Source organism: Balearica regulorum, chromosome 31 (genome assembly GCF_011004875.1).
Source record: "Balearica regulorum gibbericeps isolate bBalReg1 chromosome 31, bBalReg1.pri, whole genome shotgun sequence".
NCBI lineage: Eukaryota > Metazoa > Chordata > Aves > Gruiformes > Gruidae > Balearica > Balearica regulorum.
In genome coordinates this window covers 532,324-547,655 of record NC_046214.1, presented here as the reverse complement: position 1 = coordinate 547,655, position 15,332 = coordinate 532,324, and the positions used below count along the sequence as shown (strand labels likewise).

The window sequence follows — 15,332 nt, the reverse complement described above, 5'->3', positions numbered from 1 at the left end:
GCTCTTCTCCCAGCAAGGCACTAGGTTAAATGGAGTTGGGATTTGTGTCTCCCCGTGGGAGCAGTGCCGTGAAGCGGGTGCTTCCAGGTCTTGGGCAGTCTCATCCCCAAATCAATGCCTAGGCATGTCCTGTTGACTGTAGGAAGAACCTGGTTGTCCTGGAGATGTTTGCTCATAGGCACACATCTCCTCCTGCCTGTTGTTAGCTGTTGAAATGACCCCATGTAGAAAGCCAGGTGGAGGACATGGAAACCCGCTGGGTGACCCCAGCTTTTGCTAGATGCTATCAGCACCCAGCTGGGCTTCCAGTCTTCTCTCTCCCTCCACCCTCTTGTGTCCAAATGCAGCATGGACTTCCCAAGGAAGCGAAGACATGCAAGTGTGGTGCTGCCGTTGAGGGAACTGACCACAAACCTGAGACAGGCCTCATGCAGAAAGAAATGTAAGTCAATCCTCCTGGCTCCACAGCCCCAGAGGGCTTCATCCATCCACTCAACCCTCCCGCAGAGCCACGGGCATGGGGAAAATACCATGGCTGGCCAAGGCAAAGGTCTATGTGTCCTGTGGTCCCATCGTGGGACATAGGAAAAGACATGGTGGGTAATTGCTCTTTCTGAATGCAACACCGAGGATAAAAGAGAGAAAGGGTCCATCCTGGAGAGCCCTCTCTCATGGAGAAATGAGCTGGAGAGGTGCCTGTTGCCTGCCTACATTGGTCTTGTGAGAGATTTTCTCCATTCATCCCTCCTGCTGGGGATCTACACTGACAAAGAGGTCTACCATGCTGTAAGGGGCATTCAGCCTAGTTTGGGAGGAGATCTTCTTGAGAGCCTAATGGAGGAACCTGCCCTGTGTTCCAGGCAATTCTAGACCTGATGAAAGAGGAATGGGAGGATATGGAAGAGTTCTTCTGGAGCCACCTTTGGAAAGATGTGGTGTACCTGGCAGAAGCACTCAGCAGGCACATGCCATGTTGACTGTTCATCTGTTTCTACAGCACCTGAGATGGAACAACCCTGCAGGTAGAGGGATGCTGGGAAGTTCTGGGAAGTCACTAACAGTTTTGTGGTTGTTAGGTTTTAACTGGGTGTGGTGGGTTGACCCTGGCTGAGAGCCAGGTGCCCACCAGAGCTGCTCTATCACTCCCCTCCTTCTCTAGACAGGGGAGAAAAGGTATAACAAAAGCTTGTGGGTCGAGATAGGGAGAGATCATTCTCTAATTATCATCACGAGCAAAACAGACCGAACTTAGAGAGGGAATTCATCTAATTTATTACTAAGCAAAACAGAGTAGAGGAATGAGAAATAAAACCAAATCTTAAAACACCTCCCCCCACCCCTCCCATCTTCCCGGGCTCAACCTCACTCCCACCTTCAAACCTCTGCCCGCCCCAAGCAGCACAGGGGGACGGGGAGTGGGGGTTACGGTCAGTTCATCACACGGTGTTTCTGCCGCTTCTTCATCCTCAGGGGGAGGACTCCTCTCATCGTTCCCCTGCTCCAGCGTGGGGTCCCTCTCACGGGAGACAGTCCTTCACGACCTTCTCCAATGTGAGTCCTTCCCACGGGCTACAGTCCTTCATGAACTGCTCCAGTGTGGGTCTCTTCCATGGGGTGCAGACCTTCAGGAGCAGACTGCTCCAGCGTGGTTCCCCCATGGGGTCACAAGTCCTGTCAGCAAACCTGCTCTGGCGTGGGCTCCTCTCTCCACGGGGCCACAGGTCCTGCCAGGAGCTTGCTCCAGCGCGGGCTTCCCATGGGCCACAGCCTCCTTCAGGTGTCTCCAGCTGCTCCGGCATGGGGTCCTCCACGGGCTGCAGGTGGAATCTCTACACCCCCTTATCCTCCCTCCATGGGCTGCAGGGGGACAGCCTGCTTCACCATGGTCTTCACCACGGGCTGCAGGGGAATCTTGCTCCGGCGCCTGGAGCACCTCCTGCCCCTCCTTCTGCACTGACCTTGGTGTCTGCAGAGTTTCTTACATCTTCTCACTCCTCTCTCTGGCTGCAAAAGCGCTCTCTGTTTTTTCTCTTTCTTAAATATCTTATCTGTCGTGGTTTTACTCCAGCTGGCAGCTGAGCACCACACAGCCGCTCGTTCACTCCCTCCCCATCGGGATGGGGGAGAGAATTGGAAGAGTTAAAGTGAGAAAACTCGTGGGTTGAGATAAAAACAGTTTAATAGGTAAAGCAAAAGCCGCGCGCACAAGCAAAGCAAAGCAAGGAATTCATTCACCACTTCCCATGGGCAGGCAGGTGTTCAGCCATCTCCAGGAAAGCAGGGCTCCGTCACGCATAATGGTTACTTGGGAAGACAAACGCCATTGCTCCGAATGCTGCCGCCCCCCCCCCCCCCCCCCCCCCTTCCTCCAAGCTCCTTATAAACTGAGCATGATGTCATATAGTATGGAATATCCCTTTGGTCAGTTTGGGTCACCTGTCCTGTCTGTGTCTCCTCCCAACTTCTTGTCCACCCCCAGCCATCCCGCTGGCAGGGCAGTGCAAGAAGCAGAAAAGGCCTTGGCCCCATGTAAACACTGCTCAACAATAGGTCCATAGAACAAAAACATCTCTGTATTATCAATGCTGTCTCCAGCACAAATCTGAAACATATCCCCACACTAGCTACTATGAAGAAAAATCAATCCTCTCAGCTGAAACCAGGACATTATCCCAGAGGTGCTGATTGTCTTGGCCTTGGCCAGCGGCGTGTCCGTCTTGGAGCCGGCTGGCATTGGCTCTGTCAGACACAGGGGAAGCTTCTAGCAGCTTCTCACAGAAGCCACCCCACTACCAAAACCTTGCCACGCAAAACCAACACACTGGGACCAGTGTCATTGGTTCCTCCTTCCTGGTACAGTCTCCATCCCAGGAAACCAATGAGAAGACAAGGAGGACCATGAGGGCAGTGAGCTCATCCAAAGCGCTCAGGCCATACCAGCTTGAGGCCATGAGCAGATTGGGAGATAGTTTGCTCCAAGTAGGCATCTGTGTTATCCTTTCTGCTCTTGGTTCCTCTTATTTCTATGTCATCATACGCCTTGCTGTCAAGGAACCCAGCAGAGCTCTGGGCAGACCTCAGGGTCTACAGATAAAAAGCTCACATATTCCTTTGTGTCTTCTACAGACAAGCCGTAGTCTTGAGCATCCTGCAGGAGGAAAAGGACTGAGAAGATTGGGAAACCTCCTTCAAAGCCCTGGCTCAGCCCTTTTTCCAGGTACATGTGTGCCCAGCTGCTGCTCACAGGTATCACGTACCCAAAGCACCGCTTTGCTGGTGGTTGCGTCCATTTCCAGACACATCTGCTGAGCTCAGGGTGTTCCCACGTGGAAAATAAAGAGATTTGTCCCCTCTTTTTTGAACTGGGACCTCGTCCTGCTGCCGTCTCCTGCTCTGCTGCTGCAGACAGCTGGCTTCCTGGGTGCTTTTTATATGCCGATTCAGATCCCCCTTGGAAACCAGATGGGTTTCTTCCCTTGGAGAATGACGTGGTTTAGGCCCAGCTGGCAGCTGAGCGCCACGCGGCCGCTCACTCACTCCTTCCCCAGCACGATGGGGAGGAGAAGTTAACAAAAGGCTCGGGTCGAAATAAGGACAGGGAGAGCTAATTATCATCACGAGCAAAACAAACTGAACTTAGAAAAAAGGGATTCATCTAATTTATTACTAAACAGAATAGAGCAATGAAAAAAAACCAAATAACATCAAGCCTTAAAACACCTCCCCCCACCCCTCCCACCTTCCCAGGCTCAACTTCACTCCTGGCTTCAACCTCCTCCCCCCCTCAGCGGCAAGGGGGGGGGGGGGAATGGGGGGAGGGGGATGGGGGTTGCGGTCAGTGCAGCGCACGTTGTTTCTGCCGCTTCGTTGTCCTCGGGGGGAGGACTCCTCTCAACGTTCCCCTACTCCAAAATGGAGTCTCTCCCACGGGCTACAGTCCTTCCCGAACTGCTCCGGCGTGGTCTCTTCCATGGGGTGCAGACCTTCAGGAGAAAACTGTTGCAGCATGGGTCTCCCACGGGGTCACAAGTCCTGCCACCAAAACCTGCCCTGGCATGGGCTCCCCTCACCACGGGTCTACCGGTCTGGCCAGGGACTTGCTTCAGCCCAGGCTTCCCACAGGCCACAGCCTCCCTCGGGTACCTCCACCTGCTCCAGCATAGGGTCCTCCACGGGCTGCAGGTGGAATCTCTACACCCCCTCATCTCTCCTCCACGGGCTGCAGGGGAACAGCCTGCTTCCCCATGGTTTTCACCACGGGCTGCAGGGGGATCTCTGCTCCAGCGCCTGGAGCGCCTCCTCCTCCCCCCTCCCCCTCCTCCTGCACTGACCTTGATGTTACATCTCCACACTTCCCCCTCCAGGTCCAAAAAAACTTCCCCCCTTCTTAAATATGTTATCACAGAGGCACTGATTGGCTTGGCCTTGGCCAGGGGCGGGCCCATCTTGGAGCTGGCTGGCATTGGCTCTGTCAGACACTGTGGAAGCTTCTAGAAGCTCCTCACAGGAGCCACCCCTATAGCCCATGCCCCCACCCACTACCAAAACCTTGCCACACAAACCCAACACAGAGAAAATCACCTGTAGGTTTCTCCCTGGGCAGTTCTGTTCTTGTCCCTTTGGTGGCAAGTTCTCACCATGCCCCCCACTTCTCCAGAGCCCTCGTTGCTTTTCTTTGCACTAAGACCCCATGAATCCCCTCGGGCTGCTTGGGCAACGAGGGGTGGCTCCTAACGACCTTGGGTTCTTTCAGGAATGGGAGCAGAGCCTTCACTCTGTCAAGGAGCAGAGGATGAATGAAGGACCCCATGGCTCCACCAGAAGGGGAGCTGGGGGGGGCAACTGGGAGATGTGCTGGGGTGCGCAGTGCTCCCACTGCCCCCCAGTGCTCAGCAGTGCCCCTCGATGCTCCCAGTGCTGCCCCAGTGCTCCCAGTGCTTCCCCATAGCTCCCTCCAGTGCCACCCCAGTCCTCCCAGTATGGCTCCCTAGCTCCCCCAGTGCTCTCAGTGCCACCCCAGTGCTCCCAGTATGGCTCCCTGGCTCCCCCAGCTCTCCCAGTGATGCACCAGTGCTCCCAGTATGGCTCCCTGGCTCCCCCAGTGTTCCCATGACACCCCAGTGCTCCCAGTATGGCTCCCTGGCTCCCCCAGCACTCCCAGTGATGCACCAGTGCTCCCAGTATGGCTCCCTGGCTCCCCCAGCTCTCCCAGTGCCAGCCCAGTGCTCCCAGTATGGCTCCCTGGCTCCCCCAGTGTTCCCATGACACCCCAGCCCCGCCCCCTCTCCCCCTCCCCCGCCGTGACCCCGCCCCCCGCAGAGCGCGGGAGCCCCACCCGCTGTCGCGCATGCGCGGTCAGACCGGCCGGGAAGGCGCCGCTGCAGCCGGGACCCGGTGGGCGGCTCCGTCCGGTACGGGGAGGGGGTGGGGGGTGTGTGGTGGTGTTGGGGGGGTCGGGGGGATCGGGGGTGTCACCGGGAGGGGGAGGGGACCGGGGGTGTCACTGGGAGGGGGAGGGTGTGTGTGAGGCAGAGGAGTGGGGGGAGGGGTCTGTGAGGGGAGGAGGGAGGGGGAAGCTGGGAGGGGGGAGGGGCTCAGTGAGGAGAAAAGGGGCGGGAACATGGGTGGGAGGGGGTGGGACTGTGAGGGGGTGGGGCCTGGGTGGTCAGGGAGGGCGGGGCCACTGTGAGGGGGCGGGGTTAGTGTGAGGGATGGGTCATGGGGAAGGGGCAGGGCCACAGGGTGGCACAGGGGAGTCATGGGGAAGGGGCGGGGTTATGGGAAGGAGGCGTGGCCATGGGTGTCATGTGTCATGGGGAAGAGGCCTGGGCTGGGAGGGGAGGGGGAGTGGTCATGAGGGAAGGGGCGGGGCCACAAGGGGAGCAGGGTCACATGGGGATGGGGCGGGGCTGTGAGGGGAGAGGGAGGAGTTGTGGGGAAGGGGGTGTGGCCTTGAGGGGAGGGGTGTGGTCATGAGGGCAGGGGGTGGGGCCACAAGGGGAGCAGGGGTCATGGGGCAGGGAGCAGGGTTCTGGCTGAAAGGGGGTGGGGCTGTGAGAGGAGGGGCGGGGCCATGGGAAAGGGGGCGGGGCCATGGGGAGCAGGGGGCTGCCAGGGTTGGGGGCTCCAGAGGGGGAAGGGAGCTGGTGGAGGAGGGGGAGAGGGGTCTGCCCCCTACCTGGGCGCACACGTGAGGCACACACGTGTTCATGTGTGTGTGTGTGTGTTCACTCGCAGGCGTGTGGCTCCCTGTCAGCACCACCGCCCGCCTGGCCCCATCGCTGGGGGACTCCACCAGTGCCCCCCACCTTCACGGTCACCTGCCTGGGGGCTCCACACACACCCACCATGGCCACAGCCGCCTCGCCAGGGGCTCCACTGACAGCCCCCATCACCGGGAGCCCCGTTGGACAGCACCATGCTGTGTCTGAGCCCCAAAGGCTCCCTAAATCAGTGTGTTGGATCCCCGAAGCTCCCAAACTCTGAGCCCAAAACTTCCCTACACTTGCTGGGGGCTCCACTGACAGCCCCCATTGACGGGAGCTCCATTGGACAGCACCATGCTGGCTCCCGAGGGCATCAACCACCACTATCACTGCAGCCACCGGCCCCTCCTCCGTCACTTCCTGGGGAAGGGGCTCCCCGACAGGGCTCCCCATCCTCTGCATGCTACCTTGATCTGTGGGGATCACAAAGGCTGCAGAGGACCCAGGAGAGCCCTTGTCCTCTCTCTGGTCACAGCTGGACCCCAGTCATCCAGCTCAGGCCCAGGTGAGGAGCTTTGTCTGGGAGTGACTTGTGGGGTAAGAGCTGGCAGATGGGTAGGGGAGGTTGTCCCAAGAACATGTCCTGGTGGTGTGGTGTAACCCGTTAGGCAGCTCAGCCCCACACAGCTGCTCGCTCCCTCCCTCCCTCCCAGCAGGATGGGGAAGAAGAATCTAAAGGGTAAAAGTGAGTGAACTCGTGGGGTGAGATGAAGGCAGTCTCACAGGTAAAGCAAAAGCTGCGCACACATGCAAAGCCAAGTCAGGAATTCATTCACCACTTCCCAGCAGCAGGCAGGGGTTTAGCCCTGGACAGGAAAACAGGGCTTCATCAGGAGTAACAGTTTCTTGGGAAGACGGAAGCCATATTCCAAACATCCCCCCTTTCCTCCTTCTTCCCCACAGCTTTTTTTTTGCTGATCACGACGTCATGTGGTCTGGAATATCCCTTTGGTCAGTTGGGGTCAGATGTCCCAGCTGTGTCCCCTCCCAACTCCTTGCCAACCCCCAGCCTACGCGCTGGCGGGGCAGGGTGAGAAACAGAGAAGGCCTTGATGCTGTGTAAGCACTGCTCAGCGACAGCTGAAACATCGGTGTGTTATCAGGACTGTTTTGGTCACAAATCCAACGCACGGCACCATGTGGGCTGCTATGGAGAAAATTAACTCCATCCCCACCACAACCCGTGCAATAAAGCCCATCCCACTCCTGCCACACCAGTGGCATGCAGCAGAGAGGAGATTTTGGGCACACTGGAGGGGCTGTTGCATTGCACAGGACTTTGATCCCATCTCTTGTCACTGCCCAACTGCAGCCAGCCCCCAACCCCCACCTGCCCGGATGGGCTCCCAGCAGCAGAGACATGTTGGTGCAGGGGGCAGACGGGGATTTTGGAACAGGACTGGGGAGAAAGGGATGAATGTTTCCCTGGACAAGAGGTGAAATCTCTCTCCTCTCTCCCCAGCTGTACTGTCTCCCTCCTGACACCATAATGCACCTTCAAATGATGCGGGCTGATGTCACAGGGGGATGCCCCACATCACAGGGAGGTCTCCCCAGCGCCACGTCGGTGCTGGCACTTCCCGGCGAGGCCTGGGAGCTGCTGGGCACTGCTCAGGGGCTCTCCACTGCTGCCCTTTGGAGCTGCTCCACAGCCAGGAGCAGGGTCAGGAGGCAGCGGGGCTGTGCTGGGGGACCCTTGCTGACAGGCAGAGCAGGGGCACGTCAGAGAGGAGTTTTGGGAGAGGAGCTGCGAAGAGCATCCCTTTCCCTGAGCTGAGGGCAAGCAGCCAGCGCGATGGAGGGCTGCTGCACCGTGACCGTCAGCTTGGAGCTAGGCAGCTCGTTCCCCACGCTCCTGCGGCTCTCCACCAAGGGTGAGGGGTCTGGGAGCTCCTTCCCCAGGGGTTGCGCTGGGGCTGTTCGCTGTCAAAAGCTGCGGGGGGTGGCTGGAGAGGGCTGGGGGCTGCCACGAGAACCCTGCCCGAGGGTCCCACAGGGCTCGGGGGACAATGTAGCGACCAGAACTCCCGGCTGCCCGCAGCCCCCAGGCTCCCATGGGCATGGCTTGGTGCCCTGGTGAGGGGGGCCACCCAGGGCCAGCTTTCCCTGGGGGCTGGTACCTCTTGGGGTTCTGGCTCTGGGATGAAAAGGGGTCCTGCATCCCAGGGGCTGGGGGGTCCTTCAGCTCTCACAGGGCTCTCGTGGGCATTTCTCCAGCTGGAAATGCCTCTGCTGTAAATCAGCCGTTGACTTTGAACTAGTCTCCTTTGGGAGAACCTCTGTTCCTTCCCTCTGGAGCCTCTTGTGCTGCCAGGCTGGCAGATCACATCCTGGGCTGTGGGGTGCCATCCCTTTCTGGGCGTTAGGTGGCCACAGCCCTGATCCGGAGCCCTTCCCATGTCCCCTTTTCTGCTCCAGCCCTGCCCCGGGAGCAGAGTAAGGCGGGCAGTCTGAAATGGGGGCACAGCCCCCTTGCCGAGAGACACTGAGCTGGCTGGCCTGGAGCCTGACACCTCTTTCCCTTGCTTTCCAGAGGTTGTGGCTATCTGGGACGCTGTGTCCGCGTACATCCTGGCACAGATGAAGCTGGACAAGGTGGGTTGGCCTCTTGGTCTCTCTTTGTCCTGGACAGCCTGGGCTCTGGGGAGCGATCCCTCCCTGAGCATCGTGGCCGCACACCGAGACAACCTCATGTACCCGCAGCTGCTGCTTGGTCAGCCAGGAGAAAAATCAAGTCCGGACCTAGTCTGAGAGAGAATTCAGTGCACGATGGGGCTTCACTCTTCCCTGTGGTCAGAGTGGAGAGACCAAGCAGAGAGACGGGGGATTATGCTGGGTCCATACCAAGGGTAACGGCTGGGAATCAGTCCCAGGTGTATTCCCTGGGCTGGAAATGTCTGGGATTTTCTGTGGCCAAGGGATGGCAGCAAGTATTTTGAGGAGGGCAAGAAAACAAATGGAGAACATGGGCCTTTTCCAAAGTTTTCACTTCACCCATCATCAGCCTTTTGTCTTTTTTCCTGGGCAGGGTGTCCTGCTCACAGGACTTGGGACCTTCGCTGTGGTCCGAGAGCAATTCCAGGGCAACGAAGAGGCGTATGCGGTTCGAAGACCAGTCTTCCAGCCGGACATCGATGCGTTACATCTGCAGGAGCTGGTGTTCCCTACAGTGGTTATCCCTGGTGAGAAGGCAGTGGCCAACCTCCACTTTCCCCCTCCACGTCTGGGGAAGGATGTGTGCTCTCTGCTCTTTGGAAAGGGCTGGGAGATGTTGGGAATGGCCTCCAAAGGTCAGGGGACAGCTTGAGCTCCCCCAAAACAAACCACTCCTCGAGAGCTGTTTTATAAACGACCGTTTCCCTGGCATGTTGTTACGAATCTTACACGGAAATTTGGCCTGCTGTGGCAGTGACGATGTTCCTCCTCCTCGCAGGCAACGTCAAGATCAAGCCGCTGAACTACCAGTGGCTGTCGCGAGCCACCTGCTTCCCGCAGCACGTGGTGGCGGAGTGTGTGCGAGAGACCATACGCTTGTACTCGTTCCAACTGCAGAACGGGCGGCGCCTCGCCTTCGCCTTCAAGGACATTGGCGTTCTGTCCTGCAAAGACGACGTCCTGGGCATGCGGTTTTATTACGACTGCGTCACGGGGCTGGAGGGGAAGGCCAGCCGGATTGCGCTGCTTCGCACTGTAAGTTGCTCAGGTTTTGAGGGCTGCTTCCGTTCTTTGGGAGCTTATGGAAGGGTGAGCAACCCAATCGCCCTCGGCCAGCCTGGACGTGGCAGGCCAGTCAAACACCTTTCCCCACGCTCGCCCCCGCTGACTTCTCCATTAGCAAAGAAAGTTTCTGCTGAGTTTCTGGGTCCTCGCCCTGCAAAAAGCCCGGCACTGTTACTGCGCAGGCTCAGCGTTTGCTGTGCAGCTTCTCCAGAGCAGAGCAAGGGCTAACGCTCCTGGAGGAGGATTTGGAAGACTGGTTTGGAGAAGTGGCTTTCTTTTGGAGCGGGAGACAGGTCTGCTTCCTTTGGGAGCCAAAAGAGAACTGCCTTGGAAGCCTTCTAACAGCTCCATGTCACTTTGCAGAGGCTGTGGATGCCGGGTGCCAAGGTCTCCGGTGGAGCAACCACCGCTCGGGGGATGCAGGCTGCACCTGCCCAAGCGTTCCCGAGGTGAGTGCCTTTCCTCTGCAGCCCTCGACCAACCGAAGTCCTGAAGTGCCTGGTTTCTGGTTAAATAACGCTGATCTGGGGCTACGCGTGTGTTTTCTGGTGTTGGGGGCAGATTGGCAACAAAACCTGTGCGTGGCCACCAAGGACAAGGGATGCCATGCCTCGCACGACAGTCAGGAGGATTAGTGCTGGGGAGCTGCAGAGGGCAGGGGTCACCCTTCTTCACGCCTGTGTCCCCATCTGCTTTCCAGGTTTCGGTTCATTGTCATCAGCAGATCGGTGGCCAAGGCGTTCTCCACCTGGCACAAGAAGGCTGCAGGAAAGCACAGGACCAGCAGAGGTACGGGAACAGGTCTCGCTGTCCAGGTGGGCCCTGCCCCACACTGGGTGACCACAGCCCCGTTAAAACGCACTCCCCACAGGGCTGCTCTGAAGAGCTTCCTCCTTTCCCAGCTTCCCAGGGGTGTCCTGACAAGCTGCTGCAGAGGCGGGTGAGGCTCTCCCTGCCCGTACTGCCAAGCCAGGGGCCAGGCACCGGGCAGCCAGACATGGAGAAGAAGACTTCTGCCAGGTGAGACCCTTGTGGGAAGAGATGAAAGGGGCCCTTGCACCCATGTAGGAGAGACATCCCGTTTGGAGACTGGCTGTAGGGACTGGGGAAGGTCCCTGGCACAGGCCCCATGCTTTGTATGAGCTTGTTTGCCCCATCGCAGGCCCCTTAGTGGGGAAGGTGGCGGATGTTGAGTGCACCCCACATCACTTTGCTTGCCCTTACAACAGACCTGAGGTGCAGTCCTCTGCCATCCGTCCCATGGGGCTCAGGAAAGGCTCCCCCTTGCCATGGGAAACGGCCCCACCTCCCCCGCTTCTTCTGCCAGCCTGGGGAGCTTTGATACCCGCTGCAAGTGGGAGACCAAATTGCCCTGTGCTCATGCCGACTCCTCCTGGTGTCTCTTTGCAGCGTGCTCCCCCCATGTCCAGGCAGCTCCCCCAAGACCAGGGAGGCAGGCAGGCAGGAGCCATTTCCTCCAGCCAGGCCCACCGCTGCAATCCCATCCTCCGAAGGCTGCAAGAGAGTGCTGCAGGTACGTGCTCTGCCTTGCTGCAACTACCGCGCCACTGAGACTCGGCTAAAGCCTCTTTTTAGTGCGGAGAGCCGATCTGAAAGGATCCCTTGGCGTGTGTTCGTTGTAACCTGCCTGTCACCCCCTTCGGATCTAAGCCCTACCTAACCCCCAGAAAGGCATCATAGAATCACCAAATCATAGAATCTTTAAGGTTGGAAAGGACCTCTAAGATCATCAAGTCCAACCGTCCACCCAGCACCACCATGTCTACTAAACCATGTCCCAAAGTGCCATGTCTACGCCTGTTTTTGAACACCTCCAGGGACGGGGACTCCACCACCTCTCTGGGCAGCCTGTTCCAATGCCTGACCACTCTTTTGGTGAAGCAATTTTTCCTAATGTCCAATCTAAACCTGCCCTGACACACCTTGAAGCCATTTCCTCTTGTCCTATCGCTTGTTATCTGGGAGAAGAGACCAACACCCACCTCACTACAACCTCCTTTGAGGTAGTTGTAGAGAGCGATCAGGTCTCCCCTCAGCCTCCTCTTCTCCAGACTAAGGTTGCCATGAAACACTTTATTCTGGCCAGGGGCTATGGAAAATGTCCAAGTCCTTCCTAGGCGGTTGGCAGTGGAGGTCTTTGGTCACTCAGCCGTGCTTGCCATGCGTTGGCGTGACTCCACGGCCCCTGATCTGGTAGGGGCAAAGCACTGCCGACCGACCGGCTGAGGCAAGGGGCACCACCACTATGGGTCAGAGCCAAAGGAAGCCCCTCCAGGAGCTGAGACTAATCCTGGCTGCTGCTGTGTTTCCGTCCCCTCCAGGAGGTCTGGCAGCTGTCTGCAGAGTGGGAGCAAGTGAAGACCCGGTGGCAAGAGCGACGAGAGCAAGCGAAGGCAGAATGGGCGGCGTGGGAAGCCTGGGCTGCAGGGGAGGACCGCCAGCCGCCCCAGGTACGGGCAGTGATTGACACCGCTGAGCGCAGCAGCGACCCTCTCTGTCGGGGGTCTCCAGGGGGTTGGAGCAGGACTGACACCCAGCTGCAGGGCAGGGGTTTGCCTGCTCATCCCCGTGGGGGAGAGATGGGCAGCAGGATCCGAGGGGCAAAAGCAGCCGTCAGCCGTGGTGACGGGCACGTGGTGCTTAGTCTCCCGGCTCCCAGGTCCTGCTGCAGGCTCCTTTCAAGAGGTCCTCTGGGGAACGGCACCTCTGTCTGCCGTCTGGTTTGCTGAGAGCATCTCCTCCTTGGCAGGCACTCGGCACTGGAGGCACTTGGATTCCTCACCCTCTGGCCCAGCCCAGGAGAAAGGAGGTCAACGAGAGGTGGAGGAAGGCAGAAAACCCTCTCCCAGCAGAGGAGATGGCAGCAGCAGCCCAGCTGAAGAGACTCCAGCCTGAGTAAGTGTGCGCTGGCTCTGGACACAGCCTGGGGCAGTCGAGCAGCCATGACCCCGCAGAGCTGTCCAGGTCCCCTGTCCCTTCATCCAGGGCTTGCGTAGGACAGAGGCTGAGGGATGCTGTTTCCCTGTTTGTCGCAGCCACCTTTCCCCACGAGCGGTCCAGGTCCTCAACAGGCTGGAGCCGCACCAAGCGCGGAGGAACGTTTTCAGGCACGTCGCTGAGAACAACAGGCGGCATCAAGAGCGGCAGAGGCAGCTCCCCTGGTAACTATCTCCAGAAAGGCACGGTGCTTCCTCCGGCTGCAGGGCCCATCCCTCCACGGAGGGCAGCCCCGGGGGGAAAGAGGGCATTTCTCTGACACCCCTCGTGCGGCAGAAGCCGGTTTTGGAGGGTGGGTTTGGGCTGGACCTCCCTGACACCCAAGGGGCACTGCCTGGGCACCCAGAATTGGCTTTCCGTGTGGGATGTAAAAGTGCTGTCTGAAGACAGAGGGATCCCTGTGATGGCTGGCACTCCCCTTTCCAAACAGAGAGCACGTCCTTCCCTTGCAGAGTCCTGCCCCAAGACACCTTGCCCCGAGGGGGGACACCTGTACGGGACATCCAAGGTCTCAGCTCCACCTGACTCAGCCCCAGGCTGAGCAGCTGCACCTGGGACCTTCTCCTGGGCTTGGGCATCAGGGGCCTCTCCCACTGAAGTGACACCTTGAAGCTTCATTGCAAGCAGATCCCATCATGGGTGGCCTGAGCTACGCCTGCAGGATTTCTCTGCCTTCTCTCCGTCCATAGAATCATTCGCTTTTCTTTCTTCCTCCCTAGCACTAGATGCTGGTACCGCAGCAGAGGAGAAGGTGCCGGGAGCGGTGGCTGTTAGCGAAGGCGCTGGGAGGCTTCTCAGCTGCCAAGATCCACCTCTAAAGACAAAATAAAGAGGTCTGGAGCTGTTCCCATCTGGACCGGCTGGTCTGTGCCTGGTGATGGATCCATCTAAAGGGATTACACACACCCCCCCCCCCCCGACATGTGATCCCAGAACTGCTCGCAGGGGCAGGAGGGAATAAAGTCCACGCACACCCCACAGCGCGAACACGTGCACATCCCAACACACAGGCAGGGCGATGCAGGTGGTGCTCGCGCTCTCCCTGGGAAACCAGCACAGAAAGAACCAGTGAGAGACGCCTCACGTTCACAGCTCTGGTCCTCGTGGGGGACCTGAACCAAATCCAGCAGGGATCAAGCAATCCAGGAGATTTCTAGTGCACATTTCCTGGCAGGGGTGATGGAGGAACGAAGGAGGAGAGGTGCTCTGCTGAACCTGGCCCTGGTGAACAAGGCAGAACTGGTTGGGGATTTGAAAGCCAGCAGCAGCCTTGGCTGCAGTGAGCCTGAGGTGGTAGAGTTGAGGATGCGGAGGGGAGGGAGCAGGGCAAAAAGCCAAGACCACAGCCCTGGCTTCCAGGAGAGCAGAGTTCCACCCCGCCAGAGACCCCAACTCTGCTCCCTGCTCTGGCCAGGCCCAGCCTTGGGAACCAGCTGGTGGCCACGAGGAGACAAAACAAGGCGGGGGAAGAGTGGGGTGGGGAGGCACGGCAAGTATCTGTTCAGAAAAATTGTCTGCTGGGCTGTCTGCGTCTTCCCCAGACAGGGAGATTCCCTGAGCCGTGGCTGACAGCTCCGAGCGATAAGGGTGTAAATCAACTTTTGCGAGAAACTCCCTCAGAGCTGAAAACTGTAATGCTAACTTTTTGAGGTCCTCCTTGAGTAAGTTCATGGGCAGACCTGTTAACACATGCCGTTACCTTACTCACAGTTGGAGGATTTTTTGCAGGGAACCACCGAACAAATTAAAACACGTCGGGGCTCTGGGGAAGTGTCTCGTCAAGAGCTGTTTCAATAAGCCTTAAAATTGGGGGTGCCCCAACACCAAATAGATGGGGTACCCTATGCTCAATTAGCCGTGATGGTCCAGCAGAAAAGCAAGGGAACAGCGGGAAAGGAGGGGCTGCTTAAGCCGCAGAAGCAGTGTCCCTACAGTCCCCTGAGACAGGAGCTGAGAAAAATGGATGGAGAAGATCAGGAGCAGGGAAAGGTGTGGCAGGGACCATACAAGAGCCAGCAGGGTCCCTAAACTAAGAAAGGCTCGCCTTCAAGAATAACAACCTTTTAATCTGCCTTAAGGCCCTGAAAGCAGAGTCACTCGACTTTATCGTGGATACGGGAGCACAAATGTTACCCCAAAAGTACTGTAGAAGCAGGGGGATTCAATACCACAGTTTAGGTAGCGTTGGGCTCAGAAATACCCACTTAGGGAGCTTTGGGGCTTAAAGCCAGTAATGCAGCATGTTTTTTGTGATCAGAAATAACCATTTAGGGAGATTTTGGGCTCACATGCAGCTATTTGGGGAGATTTTTGGAGCCCAGGGAGCTT

General features: G+C 58.1%; 1 protein-coding gene, 1 long non-coding RNA gene and 1 pseudogene across 2 annotated transcripts; all 3 read left to right on the top strand.

Annotated features, from left to right (window-relative positions):
* Nucleotides 1-15,332, top strand: part of LOC142598829 (scavenger receptor cysteine-rich type 1 protein M130-like) — a 351,168-nt pseudogene that overhangs the window by 135,665 nt on the left and 200,171 nt on the right.
* On the top strand, nucleotides 8,105-9,728 carry LOC142598848 (uncharacterized). The gene is made up of 4 exons (XR_012832737.1): nucleotides 8,105-8,140; nucleotides 8,800-8,861; nucleotides 9,295-9,448; nucleotides 9,700-9,728. It is a non-coding gene; the product is annotated as an uncharacterized LOC142598848 (long non-coding RNA).
* Nucleotides 9,888-13,862, top strand: LOC142598812 (uncharacterized). Its single transcript, XM_075738237.1, has 9 exons — nucleotides 9,888-9,956; nucleotides 10,350-10,435; nucleotides 10,687-10,775; nucleotides 10,889-11,006; nucleotides 11,397-11,520; nucleotides 12,329-12,457; nucleotides 12,757-12,902; nucleotides 13,043-13,168; nucleotides 13,724-13,862. The coding sequence occupies exons 1-9, from the start codon at nucleotides 9,888-9,890 to the stop codon at nucleotides 13,776-13,778; spliced, it is 942 nt and encodes a 313-aa protein (XP_075594352.1). The 3' UTR covers nucleotides 13,779-13,862.

Bases quoted from the DNA above. Each gene is read 5' to 3' on its own strand.
- LOC142598812 (XM_075738237.1), top strand. From the start codon at position 9,888: ATGCGGTTTTATTACGACTGCGTCACGGGGCTGGAGGGGAAGGCCAGC. The intron at 9,957-10,349 runs GTAAGTTGCTCA...GTCACTTTGCAG, and splicing joins GGATTGCGCTGCTTCGCACT to AGGCTGTGGATGCCGGGTGC. The intron at 12,903-13,042 runs GTAAGTGTGCGC...TGTTTGTCGCAG, and splicing joins CTGAAGAGACTCCAGCCTGA to CCACCTTTCCCCACGAGCGG.